Source organism: Trematomus bernacchii, unplaced genomic scaffold (assembly GCF_902827165.1).
Source record: "Trematomus bernacchii unplaced genomic scaffold, fTreBer1.1, whole genome shotgun sequence".
Lineage (NCBI taxonomy): Eukaryota > Metazoa > Chordata > Actinopteri > Perciformes > Nototheniidae > Trematomus > Trematomus bernacchii.
In genome coordinates, this window is record NW_022987588.1 from 5,778,764 (window position 1) to 5,793,590 (window position 14,827).

The following is a 14,827-nucleotide window of genomic DNA, read 5'->3' on the forward strand; positions in this document are numbered from 1 at the left end:
ATCATCACCAGAACCCCCTCCATTAACCACATCACTCCTGTTCTTCAGCAACTTCACTGGCTCCCCGTCAAATCCAGTCAAGCTCCTCTGTACCTCTCCGACCTCCTGCACATCAACACACCCATCCGCACTCTCAGGTCTTCTGCTTCCCTCCACCTCACTGCACCCCCCTTCCGTTTAACCACCATGGGGTCTCGAGCCTTCAGCCGCTCTGCACCCCGCCTCTGGAACTCCCTCCCACCTGACATCCGCAACACTGACTCTGTCCCCATTTTCAAATCACGTCTCAAAAACACTTCACACTCGCATATCCACCCTGATCATTATCCATCACACATCCTGTTATTATTTATTTGATTGATTTATATACTGCATTGTCTTGTTTATGTCTCTTATGCTGGTGTTATGTATTGTGTATCTTGTTTTTTATGTGTTTGTACGGCGATCTTGAGAGCCTTGAAAGGCGCCTATATAAAATAAATGCATTATTATTTATTATTACCTTCTACCATTACCTTGTTGTTTTTAACCACTTGTATAAGACGATACAGATCAGGATATTGATCACCTTAATTGTTTTTTCTGTTACTTGCCTCTCAATAGAATCCTCTGATAAAGAGGATCAAATGTGATAGAAAAGTTCTGGAAAATAATTTGTGTGTAAAAAAAAAAGGGTGCGAATATTGATTAAATATCGCTTTCACAGCTCGGATCCCTCCATCTGAACTCAGTCTGCGATCGATTACTTTGGTCTTCGGATCACGTGGTATTATTTTTCCTCCACATTTCCGCAAATAAGCCTCGGTCAGCGGCCGCGGTAAGAAACGGACACCCACCAACAAACCGGGGAAACGGTTAGTTCAGAAACACCGGAAACGTACACAATAAACAGGTAAATACAATCAAATAATGTTATTATTCTGTAGCGTTAAAACTCGTCTTAAAGCTGTTTTTCTTCATGTTAAACTGCATGTTGGCAGGGATTAGTGTGACTACACACGGAACAGTCTAGACTCACTTTGTTGTGTCACTGCTGAATAATGTGTTTGTAACAATGGCCAACATTAAGAGGCTATATGAGTAAAGAGGTGCATGTTTACTGCTGTTTTAATAGGAAATAGGCAAACGTGTTATGACACAAAACCTGAGAGACCCAGGGTTTCAACACTTTTAATTCCTCAGAAATGCATAAGCCTCTCCGGGTCCATAAGCTGTTTTCACCAATAACAGATTCAGTGACACAGGCAACACTGAGGTTATAGTAAACATCCTAAAACAGGTGATACATCTCTGTGTGTATCAGCATTCAGGCTCACAGCTGAATGAAGGCAACATTTAAAAAAACATTAATAACACTAGACTTTCATCTTTAGTTTACACATGTGCAACGGGTCACAACCGTAAGCGACTCGGTATCGATCAGGAAACGACAGCGAAGCATCTGAGTGTGTTTTCTGGCATTTATTCTGAGAACAAACACAACATTTCCTTTACATCCGCGTTGCACATCCTCAGCAGTGCTCACTTCAGTGTCTCTAGTATTTATTTATACATACTAGCTTATTTATACAATGAGAAATTATGAAATGACCAAGAAATCTTATTTTTAAGTTATCACATAAAATACAAACATAAACATACCTGAGAACAAACACAACATTTACTGTACATCCGCGTTGCACATCTTTACAAAAGAAAAGTCAGAAAGTGTTGACATGTAAACAAAGAAAATGACGCAGATCGCGTCTATTTCCCGCCAAAACCACACCGTAAATATCACTCAAAATACAATTTCTTACGGTGGAAACTTAACAAAAACGGGTTAATAATGTACCCAAATTGACACTTAACAACATACATCACTTTCATCAACTTAAATAGCCGGTTTACCAAACAAAATTGTAATAAACTGTAACACAATTCCTAGCACAGCCTACTCTAACCTCAGCAGTGTGTACACAGTCAGCAAGTAGAAAACGATGTGCAACGGGAAAGTGTTCCCACTAGAAACATTACTCAAAAATATTAAAAGGAAACAATCTCATAAAGATAACATTCACAACCTATTGTAAATCGTAATTTATAAACTAATAATTATTTATACACATGTTTAACTCCGTTACACATGCACCATTGGGATATTATTTTGTTGCAGCAGCAAAATCTTTAAAGGTGGAAGAAAATATAAACATAATAAAATAAAATTAACTAAAATAACAATTACAGTAGCAAGTCTATGTACATATCTACAGTATAAAGGACACGAACCACAAGAATACTCAATACAAAAAGTGTCGAAAGTAACACAAGAGTAACCAGAAAACTTTCAAAACAAAATGTGGCCATTGTTAATACCAATAAAATAAATAGACAAAAGAAAAAACCCAAATAAGAAGGTAAATGGTAAAAGGCAAAATAATCAGTAGACACAGTGCAGCAACAGGCAGCCACCTAACATCTAGCTAGTTAATGATCTAAGGATCCTCTCATTGTACTATGATTTTAAAGAAAAATATGTATTATCTCCAAGTCTGTTTCCTTTATCTCTGTACATGTCACTGTAACTGAGCCATCTGCTGGTGAGGCCTGTCAGGATTAGGACATTTCTAGATCACTGAAATGATTTGTGAGCTGATACTAAAAGTCGGACAGTGTGTTGGATTTTGGGGCATCTACATGTTTCACGATATCACTCTTAGAAAATGTACACACTTAATACAAACATATTACTACATTTTGTTGAACATCTCTGTATCTTTCACGCCTGTCTGTCCCAAAGTATTCAAACCTTGAAGATAGAATCCATGACTTTTGTTTAAATGAAAAATGCTTATACTGTAAAGGTTGTCAGATGTCCTTGATGCTCACTGACTTTGCATTTTATTTTAACACCAGCTCACTGCAGCACTGGCAGCTCTGCCCCCCCACACCTCCTCCTGCTGATGCCCGCCCCCCCCAGCCCTTGCACTGAGGTTCACCCCTCCACAGAGAGAGCATCATGGTCGATGTTACCAAATGGCCCATTTTCAGCATGATGGGGCCCCAGGAGCTCTCCTCGATACGGAAAGCCTGCGTGTTTGGGACGTCTGCTAATGAGGCCGTCTTCATCACCAAAGATGATGAGGTGAGGCGTCGGGGGGGAACAGGGCTGTGGAGTTAATCATGCAATAATGAAGCCATCGTTACTGGTGCGTTATAGTTAGAGGACCTTGGACTACAAGTTTCACATTACTTTAATTTTACCTTATTTTTTAGATATTATTTTCATTTGTATAGCAAATCGTTTTTAAATTGCAAGCCTTTACTGTGAACAAAGAATCGTGATGCAAAACATGATTTGTTTAAGTTGAATGGAGGTTGTGTCAAAACTAGTGTTTTTGCAAAATACACAATTATTACTTCTACTATACAAACCTTCATAGGCCTGGACTTCCTGATTCCAAATACGTTTGATTCAGTGTGTTTGTTGTATTCTTCACTATAAAGACTTTATAAGAAATACATATGTCATAATATAGTGTTGCCTGCAGAGAAACATGCTCTTTAATTGGTAAGTTTCCCAGACGTACAAAGGTTTAGTCTTTAAAGTGAAGCTTTCCCTAAAGAAAGATCAAAATGTATCTATTTTTCTAGCTAGTTATATAATAAAATGTTATGGATCTTTCAATGATTATTCTTAAAGTAAATGTCAAAACAAGCTGTAGGCCTGTGCTCATGACCTTGTGTTGTCCTCTCTGTAGCGTGCTGTTTTGAGTTTGCTCTTATCAGCACCGCCTGATGTTTGTGTTTCTGGAATGTGACCTGGTACCTACTCGGCTCACAATAACTTCCTCTGCTCAGCCCCGCTTATCACTGTTACTCGCTCTCTCTTTTGTCCCCCCTCTCCCCTCTCTCAGGTGTATGTGATTGGGTTAAACTGCAGCAGCTGCCTGGGGACAGGAGACAGTCAGAGCTCCATTGTTCCCAAGAAGCTGGACTTCCTGAGCGGGAGGAAGGTGGTCAGCGTGAGCTACGGCAGCGGACCCCACATCCTGCTGGCCACAGAGGGTAGCTGCACAGGACGTCTAATCCTCCTCTTGGATTAGAGAGTGCTGCAGAATGACTCATCGTTTTTGTGGTTTCAGATGGAGAGCTGTTCGCCTGGGGTCACAACGGCTACAGCCAGCTGGGGAACGGGACGACCAACCAAGGAGCCGCTCCGCTGCTCGTGTCGGCTAGCCTGCTGAATAAGAAGGTCACAGAGGTGGCCTGTGGCTCGCACCACTCCATGGCCCTCATTGACTCAGGAGAAGTGAGTATTTGCAGCAGACACCTGACCTGTGTGAAACCTTCTAATGATAAATGTGATTCAGATTTAGCCAGAGGCAGCGCTGAGCAGGAGCTGATCCCTCAGAGCTGAAAAACGTAGAAAACTAAGCCCAAAGTACACGATTGTGCAACAAAATATTTCAAATATTGTCAGATTCATATTGTAGCGTGCTGTAAACATGTTGGTTCCCAGATACAACAACAATGTTTTATATACTGTGCTTCAAATTTGTAAAGCGATGAGATTAAAAAGTTTAGTTGAGATTGATCAAAAGTTTGATATTCTCGGACACTCATTTGTTTTGGGGCCAATAGTGAAGCAGTGACTGGTATACATTTTCTCATCTCTAAGCAAAAAGGAAAATCAGATCTCTTTCTGTTTTTGGAGCTTAGCAAGATTTAGGATTTATTCAAATCCATCAGGGAAAAGCAAGAAATGTATATAACACGTTTACTGTAGTTAACTCCCAATCTTCAGCCCATCTGATCCACTATCATTACTCTGAGAATATATATTTCAAAAATCTTCATAATAAAGTGCATTCATTGCAGTCACATCCTTTAAACATGAAGCACTGTTTGTTGCAGTCTCTTAAGGGATATCAAAGTGTGCATTTTACAGCATAGGATTGTGTGGATAGATAATATCTTGTGTCATGTCATAATAACTGTCTACCTTCTTCTTCTCCAGGTGTATGCATGGGGCTACAACAACTGTGGTCAGGTGGGTTCGGGCTCCACAGCGAACCAGCCGACCCCCCGCAGAGTGTCCAGCTGTCTGCAGAACAAAGTGGCCGTCGGCATCGTGTGCGGGCAGACCTCGTCTCTGGCAGTGCTGGACAACGGAGAGGTGACTGTTTGATTGAAACGTTAATGTAAACACAGTGTCGCCATCTCCTCCGCAGCACTGATGCTCTCTGTGTGTCTGCAGGTCTACGGCTGGGGCTACAACGGGAACGGACAGCTAGGACTCGGGAACAGCGGGAACCAGCTGACCCCCTGCCGCCTCGCCGCGCTGCAGGGCTTATGTGTGCAGCAGGTATGGGATCGGGAACTCACAAAAACGTATATTTGGGTGTCTCAGCCAGTGCCACTATTAGGGCGATATAGATTTATAGTGGAGAGGGGTAATATTCAGAGAAAAAACGTTTGTGTTAAAAGTCATAACTCTAAGAGAAACATTTTTATAAAAATCACAAATGTATGTCAATTTTTCTAGGATAATTTAATTTGGTCATCCACTGAATAAATACTATACTACTTATGATATCTTCTCTCTGTGGTTAACGACCTGCTAATTAAGAGTTGCTAAATCAATTTACTCTTATCTTAAAGGACCTGAAAACGAATTCCTAAACACTTCTTAAACTTTCAACAACACTCAAAAACAAGTATGAACTGTCACCTTTTATGAATGGGCCCTCACCCTTTAAAACAAGAGAGACGATAACAGAGGAAAACAGCACGTTTGCAAGTACACTTTGTTTGTTCTTCAGTAAAATAATAAATAAATACTCCTATGTTAGGATTCTTCAAGACTTCAAAACAGGCTTTCAAATCCCACCTCCTTAATCCTATTAGTACCGGTAATAGACTATTATTTTAAATGTAACCAGAGCCGAAAGTGATACCTTCTTTTGTCTTACCAAGAATACAAGAAGGTATACAATTAATAATATATGAAACAGAGCAAGTCTTCACATTTAAAAAGTTGCACAAGTAAAGAGAATGGGGACGCTTTGAAGTAAGCAAAAGGACAACTTTATTGTTCATCATGAAGCAGATGTAGCTTGTTTTTCAAATCTGTACACTTCTTTTCTGTAATGGACATGTTTACATTCTTACGCTGTTAACAGTCTTACACTTAGAGTGTCTGTCTCTCTCCAGATTGTCTCGGGCTACGCCCACTCTCTGGCCCTCACAGACGAGGGGCTGCTGTTCGCCTGGGGGGCCAACACCTACGGACAGCTGGGCACCGGAAACAAGAGCAACCAGCTGAGCCCGCTGCTCATCATGACGGAGAAGGAGAGGTGAGCGTCACCACAGGTACTACAGACTGCTCTCCTCCCTGCCTTTCCCTCCCTCACTCTCTCCTCTCCCCCCTGCAGGATAGTGGAGGTCGCCGCCTGCCACTCCACACACACCTCAGCCTGTAAGACTCAGAGCGGCCAGGTGTACATGTGGGGTCAGTGCAGGGGCCAGTCCATCGTGCTGCCCCTCCTCACACACTTCACCTGCACCGACGATGTGTTCGCCTGCTTCGCCACGCCCTCAGTCATGTGGAAGCTTCTCTCTATGGGTAAGGCAAAGGGTTAATGTGCTAACTGGTGAATGGACTCTATTGATACCGCATCTCTTTACCCTTTACACACATTCATACAGAGGCATTGGCTGCCACCTGCTCAGGAGAATGACATCCACACACTGCTGGCTATCAGGAGCAACTTGACTGTTTGCCATATGCACAGGGATGTAGAGATAGTAGTTATTAAAGGACTGCATTCAAAGGCTTTATTGTGTTCAATGCACAATAGTGAAAGTGAAGTTGTTGGCAATAAAACTCTTAAGTCCCAGGCTCCTCCAACAATGTAACTTACAATATATTTATACATAAAAAGAATTACTTTAACGTGACATAAACCTCAAATGAGTCATATGTTTGTAAAGTCTATTTTCCAGTTGTTGTTCCATGTTACTGCCAGAATGACTAACCCTGAGTAAATACCTATTCATTATTCATTAAAGGTGGGGTAGGTAATTTTGGAGAAACCGGCTTGAGTGCGCTAGAATTTGAAAATACACAGCCGGAAAAAATCTGCCACTTCCTTACAGAGCCCCTCCTCCAACACACACGAACGCGCACATGACCAATGAGGGCACGAGATAAGTTTGTGCACAGATGGAAGGCTGACAGGCAGGTAGGCCATCCAGTTATTTTAGCCGGGCCGGCTAAAATGATTGGTCGTGCTTTTTACAGTATTACGGCTTCCACAGATGAAATTTTTTTATGGATTCTTTGTCAAAGCACTTAAGATATTCATTGCTATCGGGATGTTAAGAGCATTCCATGGAATATAACAAACAGTGTATCTCGAGCCGGTTTCTCAAACGTACCTACCCCACCTTTAACTGGACTTTCTCACAGGAGCCATTTTCACCTGTTGTAATAAAAGAAAGACAAATCTATTTATTATTTATTCATATGTGCAGGCATGCATAATGTCATCAGTCTGAAACTAAAGAAGCATCTACACACAGGTTCAGCTAATCTGAAATGTTTTAGCATTTCATTTTTGAATTATTTCCACCATTATCTTTATTGGTTTTGTAACATAACAGGCACAGGCCTTAATGGAAACACAATCTATAAGAAAGCTACCAATAGATGCCAGATCAAAGAGAAATTACAAAAGTACTATTTACCCAATAAATAGTTCCAATTTAAAAGGGAACTCATAAAATCGCATTGTACTGATTGAGCAGACATGAAAAACGCAGAAGAAATCTGTGATCCTTGAGTCTCAGTTAGTTTAATATATAAGGTGTGTGTGTGTGTGTGTGTGTGTGTGTGTGTGTGTGTGTGTGTGTGTGTGTGTGTGTGTGTGTGTGTGTGTGTGTGTGTGTGTGTGTGTGTGTGTGTGTGTGTGTGTGTGTGTGTGTGTGTGTGTGTGTGTGTGTGTGTGTGTGTGTGTGTGTGTGTGTGTGTGTGTGTGTGTGTGTGTGTGTGTGTGTGTGTGTGTGTGTGGTGTGTGTGTGTGTGTGTGTGTGTGTGTGTGTGTGTGTGTGTGTGTGTGTGTGTGTGTGTGTGTGTGTGTGTGTGTGTGTGTGTGTGTGTGTGTGTGTGTGTGTGTGTGTGTGTGTGTGTGTGTGTCCTCCCTGCAGAGCACGATGACTTCTTGACCGTGGCTCAGTCTCTGAAGAAACAGTTTGACAACCCGGAGACAGCCGACCTCAAGTTCTGCGTTGACGGCAAACATATCTGCGTCCACAAAGCCATTCTCAAAATCAGGTCAGGGACTTCATCTCAGAGCTGTCCGTCAGAGTCCTGAAACTTTACTCCACTATAAAGAAATAACTTGAGTTTCTCTCCAGGTGTGAACACTTTAGGACCATGTTCCAGTCGCACTGGAACGAAGACATGATGGAGGTGATAGAAATCGGTCATTTCTCCTATCCGGTGTACCGCTCCTTCCTGGAGTTCCTCTACACCGACGCTGTGGAGCTGCCTCCTGAGGACGCTATCGGTCAGAACCACACACACTGACTGACTTCAGTTTGAATGTTGGTTGTTTTAAAGGGGACATATTATGATTGTTGGTGTGTTATACAGGTTTTTGTTAATGTATTTTCACACCCACATCCCGCCTGAAACGCCTCCATTAGACTCCTTTGTTTACTTCCGGATCATAGTGACAATATGTTACACTCACGCTTCTATTAGCTAGCACATTGTACCTGATAGGCTAAGGGGCGGGACTTCTCTAAGCAGTTGAACAATCACAACAGAGCCGTCCAGTTAACCAATCAGAGCAGACTGGGCTCTGGTTTCAGACAGAGAACAATAAAGAGCTTTTTGAGCATTAAAGCACGGAGACATGTCACAGTAGACGCACTAAATACTAATATGAATCTGAACATGAACACAACAGGCCCCTTTAACTTACCATGTTATTATCTCTGCTCTCTTAGGGCTGCTGGATTTGGCCACGTCGTACTGTGAGAACCGTCTGAAGCGCCTCTGCCAACACATCATAAAGAGAGGCATCACCGTGGAGAACGCCTTCTCGCTGCTGGCGGCTGCCGTGCGCTACGATGCAGAGGTCAGAGGTCACGACAGTCTACCAACTATCACCTGTTTGTATCAGTTCCCCTGCCATCCCATAGTTATAGGGAAACATTCTACTTAGTTTTGAGTATCAGAAATCCTTTATTCATGCCACAGCAGGACATTTACAGCATTACTGCATCAAAGGTACAGTGCAGATAAAAAGCACGAATAAAATAGGGAGGCTAACATATTGCAGAAAGTCTGTTACATAAGGAAATGTATGAGAACAAATTCAGTTGCCACTCAAGCAGCGCATCAGACGTATTACTTGGTTATAATAATTACATATTTTTAGTCAAATAAAACCTGCGAACCTGCATTGTTTTTATGATGCTTGAGACTTTGCTTTGGTATTTTCCTGACCTTAAGATGTGAACAAACGAGTAGGATATTGCGCTAGGGCCCTAACTCTCCAAATAAATTGTTAATTTTTAAGAACATGGGCCAACATGAAGAAGCCTTTGCTAATCCGTGCTCTTATCTTTGTTTTTCAGGACCTGGAGGAGTTCTGCTTTAAGTTCTGTGTGAACCACCTGACGGAGGTGACCCAGACCGCCGCCTTCTGGCAGATTAACGGCAACCTGCTCAAAGATTTCATTTGTCGAGCCAGCCGCTGTGGAGCCTTTAAAAACTGACCAATCATAGCTCATTATAGACTCAGAGGCGGAGGATGCTGTGGAGACCCTGGGAGTGACTTCTAAAGGACCCCTCTGACGGGTGGTTACACAAACTTTATATAGATTATCATCACTGTCAGATTATTCCTTTCATTCCAGACATGACCGGACGTCACAGTGAAGTTACAGCAGTATATTGTGTCTGACTTCTTCTTACTTTACACACATTGTGTAAACACAGGGTTTATTTGCATTGCGAGACTTACTATCGCTTGATCGAGTTGTTTCAACTTGAAATATTCTTGCCAGTTGCCTGATATCACTTTACCTTATTATTGACCAAGTTACTTCTTTAGTGTTTGCAATTGTTTGAATATGATTTTGTTTCTTTTTATTAGAAGACTGCATCATAGCTTGGATGTGCCATCTTATTTTGTGGTTTTCAGGATGAGGTTTGAGAAGTTGAACTTTTAGATATCGGGACAGAGGAAGTGTTTTGAAGACTGGACACTGATAAATCAATTCAAGGGGAAATGTGCCACCTTTTTAATGTCCCAATTCATTGAGGCAATGAATCCCTCAGTGAGAGCTATATTGACCCAGGAAGCTGAATCCTCCAGAAAGCAGTTTATTTTCTTATACAACACACGTTTTGATTCAATTAAGAAAAATATAATTTAGTTCTCCCTTACTTCCAACAACGTCACTTTAAATAACTGCGCTGGGTTAAGAAACAGCAGACTTTTCAGATTTTTAACTCATCTTTAGGTCAAACTCCAGAGAGATCCTTAGTGCTGCTGGTTGAGGCGTGATTTTGTTTTGGTTTTGAAGTGAGATTTATACTTAAACTGTTACATGTGTGAAATGACAGATACCACATATTAGACAGTCTTATTTTGTGCAGCTACAACTCCATACCATTCAATAAAGCTTCTCTATTTGGTCCATGATTAGCACACAGAAGAACAATTCGTTTTCTCAAGAAGTATGTTAACATTCAAAATCTGTTTACAGTGAGACACGAGGCCTTGCAGAAGCTTGAGTCGACTTGCCTTGGTGGATGAAAAAGTTTCTGTATGTGAAAAGCACTATTTTACAGTGTTAACACTAAGCTAAACGACATGCTGTGCGAATGTGAAAGAAAATGTTTGCTCATTTCTATGCAGGACTTTTTTTCTATGCAGGACATTTTGTCTTCAAAATCAGAAACTATAATTGATACTGCGTATTATGAAATGCCATTAAAATGTTGTGACCTTTTTCCAAACAAATGACTACAAAAAAGTTGGTTTCTTGTAAACAAGTATGTTTTAATATTAATACATATATTGCAATAAACCAAAATGAAACAAATGTTGTTTTTTTATGTATCATAGTGCATTAGAGAATTGAGATTGAGTTAGACATTTGATTTTTAAGGAACAAATCTCTTTTGTTCATTGATAAACCAGAGATGCAACTATCTTCACAGAAAGATCCAGTACAGTGAGTTTTTTTGTTTTAAACTAAAGGGCCATATTTAATCAATAACTGTAAGAAAAGTTAACAATGGAACAATTTACTTAATGTTGAAAATATCATTAAAAACATGTTGAAAAGTTATCAATATGTTGCATTTGTTTTACATTTATTAAAGGTGGGGTAGATAAGTTTGAGAAACCGGCTCGAGATACACTTTTTGTTATATTCCATGGAATGCTCTTAACATCCCGATAGCAATGAATATCTTAAGTGCTTTGACAAAGAATACATTAAAAAATGTCATCTGTGGAAGCCGTAGTACTGTAAAAAGCACGACCAATCATTTTAGCCGGCCCGGCTAAAATAACTGGATGGCCTACCTGCCTGTCAGCCTTCCATCGGGGCACAAACTTATCTCGTGCCCTCATTGGTCATGTGCGCGTTCGTGTGTGTTGGAGGAGGGGCTCTGTAAGGAAGTGACAAATTCTAGCGCACTCGAGCTGGTTTCTCCAAAATTACCTACCCCACCTTTAAGTGTGTACTCAAGGTAGCAACCAACACTTCCCTCCCTGAGCCACACAAGAGTTTACATCCTGCTGCCCGGCCTCAAGTTTCCCAGAAGCCCTCATCACTGTGATCACTTCAGTGGGTAGTATAAACAGTGGCGACTGGTCATTAGGGGCAGGTGGGGCACAGCCCCACCTAGTGTCAGCAGAAAGTATTACAAATAATGATTACAAAAATGCAAAAAAATAAATAAAAAAAGATATAAAATATATTTTAAGATCATGTTTAATCATCTGATTCGTCTGTACATTGCTGTTTTAGTCTGTGTTCTTCTAATTAGTGTGTCTACAGTCACAGTGTGTGCCTATTGAGCTGTTTAGAGCCATGTGGGACAAAACCTGATTATGCCCCTTCCTCTCGCTGTGAAGTCAACGGTGACTGTAAAAACTTCACTGCGCATGCTCAGAGTATTTTGTAATGAAATGTGTGTGGCAAAAAAATAATGACCAGAGGGGCACGGAGCTACCATCCCCACCATACGTCATCTCAAATCATTCAGAGCTGATTGGCTGTAAGTACGTGTGCCGCGAAAAGTGTGCTGTGTGAAGAGGAGACGAGAGAGCTGCAGTGGCGCGTCCTAAAACCAGGAAGTAAGCACAAAAAAGCAATGAGATTTCTCCAGAGGATTTTAGAAAATAGCTCGAAATAAGATCTGTGGGAAACGTACCTGTTAGATAAATGCACGTTTTGATCAGCCGGATAACATCCACATGTCTACCCTACTTATATAATTTTTTTATCATAAATCTATGGATTAGATTTATGATAGACTTTTGAAACTACAAGAACATAAGGAGGACTTTTACAAAAAAGTAATAGAAATGTTTGTCCAGAAGGATAGGCAAATGGACTTCATCTTCAAGTCAAGGTAAGACCGCCATTTTATTGAAAATGGGATCTTACTAAGAGAGAACAATTCAATATTTAAATGATAAAATGACATTTTTTGGGTATCCTTTTGTTGAACTGTCTGTTTAAAATTAATCGAAGCATCAGACAAAAAAAGCTTTTGAAAATAATATTATATTTTGGTTTAGGTCAAAATATAATATTTGTAAACCTGAAGAGTCAGTGCCAGTGCCTCACCAGCCATGAACCTCACTGCACGTCACTGCAGAAGCTTATATATAAAGTATAAAAGCTCATAATATAGGATGTCAAAAGAAATTCATAGTATAGTATGTAGAAAATACGTTATTTTTACAATTTCAAAACTCTTGCAAACTTGGGTCAGTTGCTCGTGTTGGATGTGGAACTTCTTTAAGATCATTTTTTTTTCCATTTTAATAAAAGGTTTTAAAATTAAACCCATTATTTGGTTCAATAAAAATGTATTTGGGTAGAATGAATTTCTGTCTAACATGTTTTTGTAAAAAATGTGTTACTATTTTGTGAATTTATCGATGCTTATATTGATGCAGTTTTGTAGTTCCACATCCAGCCTTTTACCATTGTCTACAGTTAACTGTGATGTGTGTGACTGTGACAGCTGCTCCTCATCTCTCTTCAGCGCTGAGACGGCCTCCTCCATCGCTGCCGCTGCCTCCTGAAGCTCCCTTTGCTTCCCTTGTAACTCTGGAAAAACAACATGTTATCTTTTCATATTATGCCACAGAAAAAGGTGATCTACGCCATCAGAAAGTCTTTGGGAAGCGCCTTCTTACAGACTGAATGACTGAATGACTAAAATACCAGAAGAAAAGTATAGAATGTTAAAAAAACGTAATAAAAGTTATAGTATAGTATTTTCAAGTAAGGTTAGTACTTCACCTTCCTGCTGATTGCCCACAAGCTCTAACAGTTTCCCAGAAGCCCTCATCACTGTTAACGCCAGATCATAATCTGTAGGAAGAAGAGAGAGACCTTAATAAAAGTGTTTGAGACATAAACAACACCTGCAGAGTGTCCCGTGTCTCTCACCCTCCTGGCTGGCCTGCTCAGCCTGAATCCTGTCGGAGACGTCGCTCATTTCCTTAAAGAAACCTATGAAGATGTTCTGCGTGCAGCCGGCAGCGTTACAGCTCCTCCAGAACCTGCTGGAGGCCCCGCTGGGGGAGGGGTCTGGGGGCGGGGAGGGGTCTGGGGGCGGGGCCACATGAGGGGGAGGGGCCACGGGAGGGGAACAGGAAGTGGGGAGGGTCACACAGGCTGAGCTGCCAGCATCAGTGAGAGCAGAGGGAGAGGGTCCAGCGGTGTGTGGATCAGATGGACTGTCGACAGGACTCCCCTCAGGACTGACAGCACACAACTCCAGTTCCTGATTCATGTGCAGACTTCCTGCAACAACAGCACCTTCCTCCGGTCACTAGACATGTCCTATACCGTTTTACACATAGCATTAACCAAAAAAAAAGCAGTATAACACTTGACATTAACAAACTAAATTTAGTGCGAGAGGTTAACCTCATACATTTGGACGTCTGCTTTGTAAAGTTAAAAGCTTGTAAACATGTATTCTATCACAGGGGTTCCCAACCACCGGGCCGCGGACCGGTACCGGGCCGCGGAGGTGTTACTGCCGGGCCGCGAAATAGCTGTGAGTTTATCGTAATATTTGCAGAATTATAAATATATAAAAATATTTTATCATAATATTTTTTTCAAAACGTGTTTAATTTTCGCACCTATGCCACCAGTCATATTATTTCATCCAGTGGCTAGTTAATCTTTCACCAGAAAACCGTTAAAAATGGCTTTTATGATGTTCCGAGGGATTCGGCGGCTCAGCCTAAGGTCTCAGCCTCTTGTGCGCACGAGCATGTTCCGGTGCGCCAAGTAGGAAGAGGAGCGCACAGGAGACAACCGTTTGATTGCAGACTGTTATGTTTATGTGGGGAAATGGTGGTGCATACATTATTTGAGATATATTTCAAACTCGGACTTCATTTTAAGGACATGTCGGCCAGGGGTGCAGAGCTATTTGTTTAAGCACCGGATTGGCAAAACAGGAGAGTAAACCAGTCTGCCTTGATCTATGAATTAATGTCCGGGACTCTCACGATCTGCTGCCCGCAGCTGTTTTATAGAAGGAAACCCTCCTTCATGA

The 14,827-nt window shown here is 41.2% G+C and overlaps 2 protein-coding genes across 5 annotated transcripts in view; one reads left to right on the forward strand and one right to left on the reverse strand.

The window, feature by feature from the left end:
* Positions 1-778: 778 nt before the first annotated feature.
* Positions 779-11,448, forward strand: LOC117481050 (RCC1 and BTB domain-containing protein 1-like). The gene is made up of 12 exons (XM_034128523.1): positions 779-892; positions 2,896-3,124; positions 3,897-4,047; positions 4,125-4,291; positions 5,000-5,158; positions 5,240-5,347; positions 6,196-6,338; positions 6,417-6,607; positions 8,191-8,317; positions 8,401-8,552; positions 8,998-9,128; positions 9,631-11,448. The coding sequence occupies exons 2-12, from the start codon at positions 2,999-3,001 to the stop codon at positions 9,769-9,771; spliced, it is 1,596 nt and encodes a 531-aa protein (XP_033984414.1). The 5' UTR covers positions 779-892; positions 2,896-2,998; the 3' UTR covers positions 9,772-11,448.
* Positions 11,449-12,244: 796 nt separating this feature from the next.
* LOC117481048 (dentin sialophosphoprotein-like) overlaps positions 12,245-14,827 on the reverse strand; it is a 35,794-nt gene continuing 33,211 nt past the window's right edge. For all 4 annotated transcript variants that reach the window (XM_034128517.1, XM_034128519.1, XM_034128518.1 and 1 more), the window contains exons 17-20: positions 13,702-14,058; positions 13,552-13,623; positions 13,231-13,356; positions 12,245-12,358 (exon numbers count right to left, since the gene is read on the reverse strand). In XM_034128517.1, the coding sequence (XP_033984408.1) occupies positions 12,273-12,358; positions 13,231-13,356; positions 13,552-13,623; positions 13,702-14,058 (641 nt within the window). In that variant the 3' untranslated portion in view covers positions 12,245-12,272. The remainder of the gene's footprint in view (positions 12,359-13,230; positions 13,357-13,551; positions 13,624-13,701; positions 14,059-14,827) is intronic.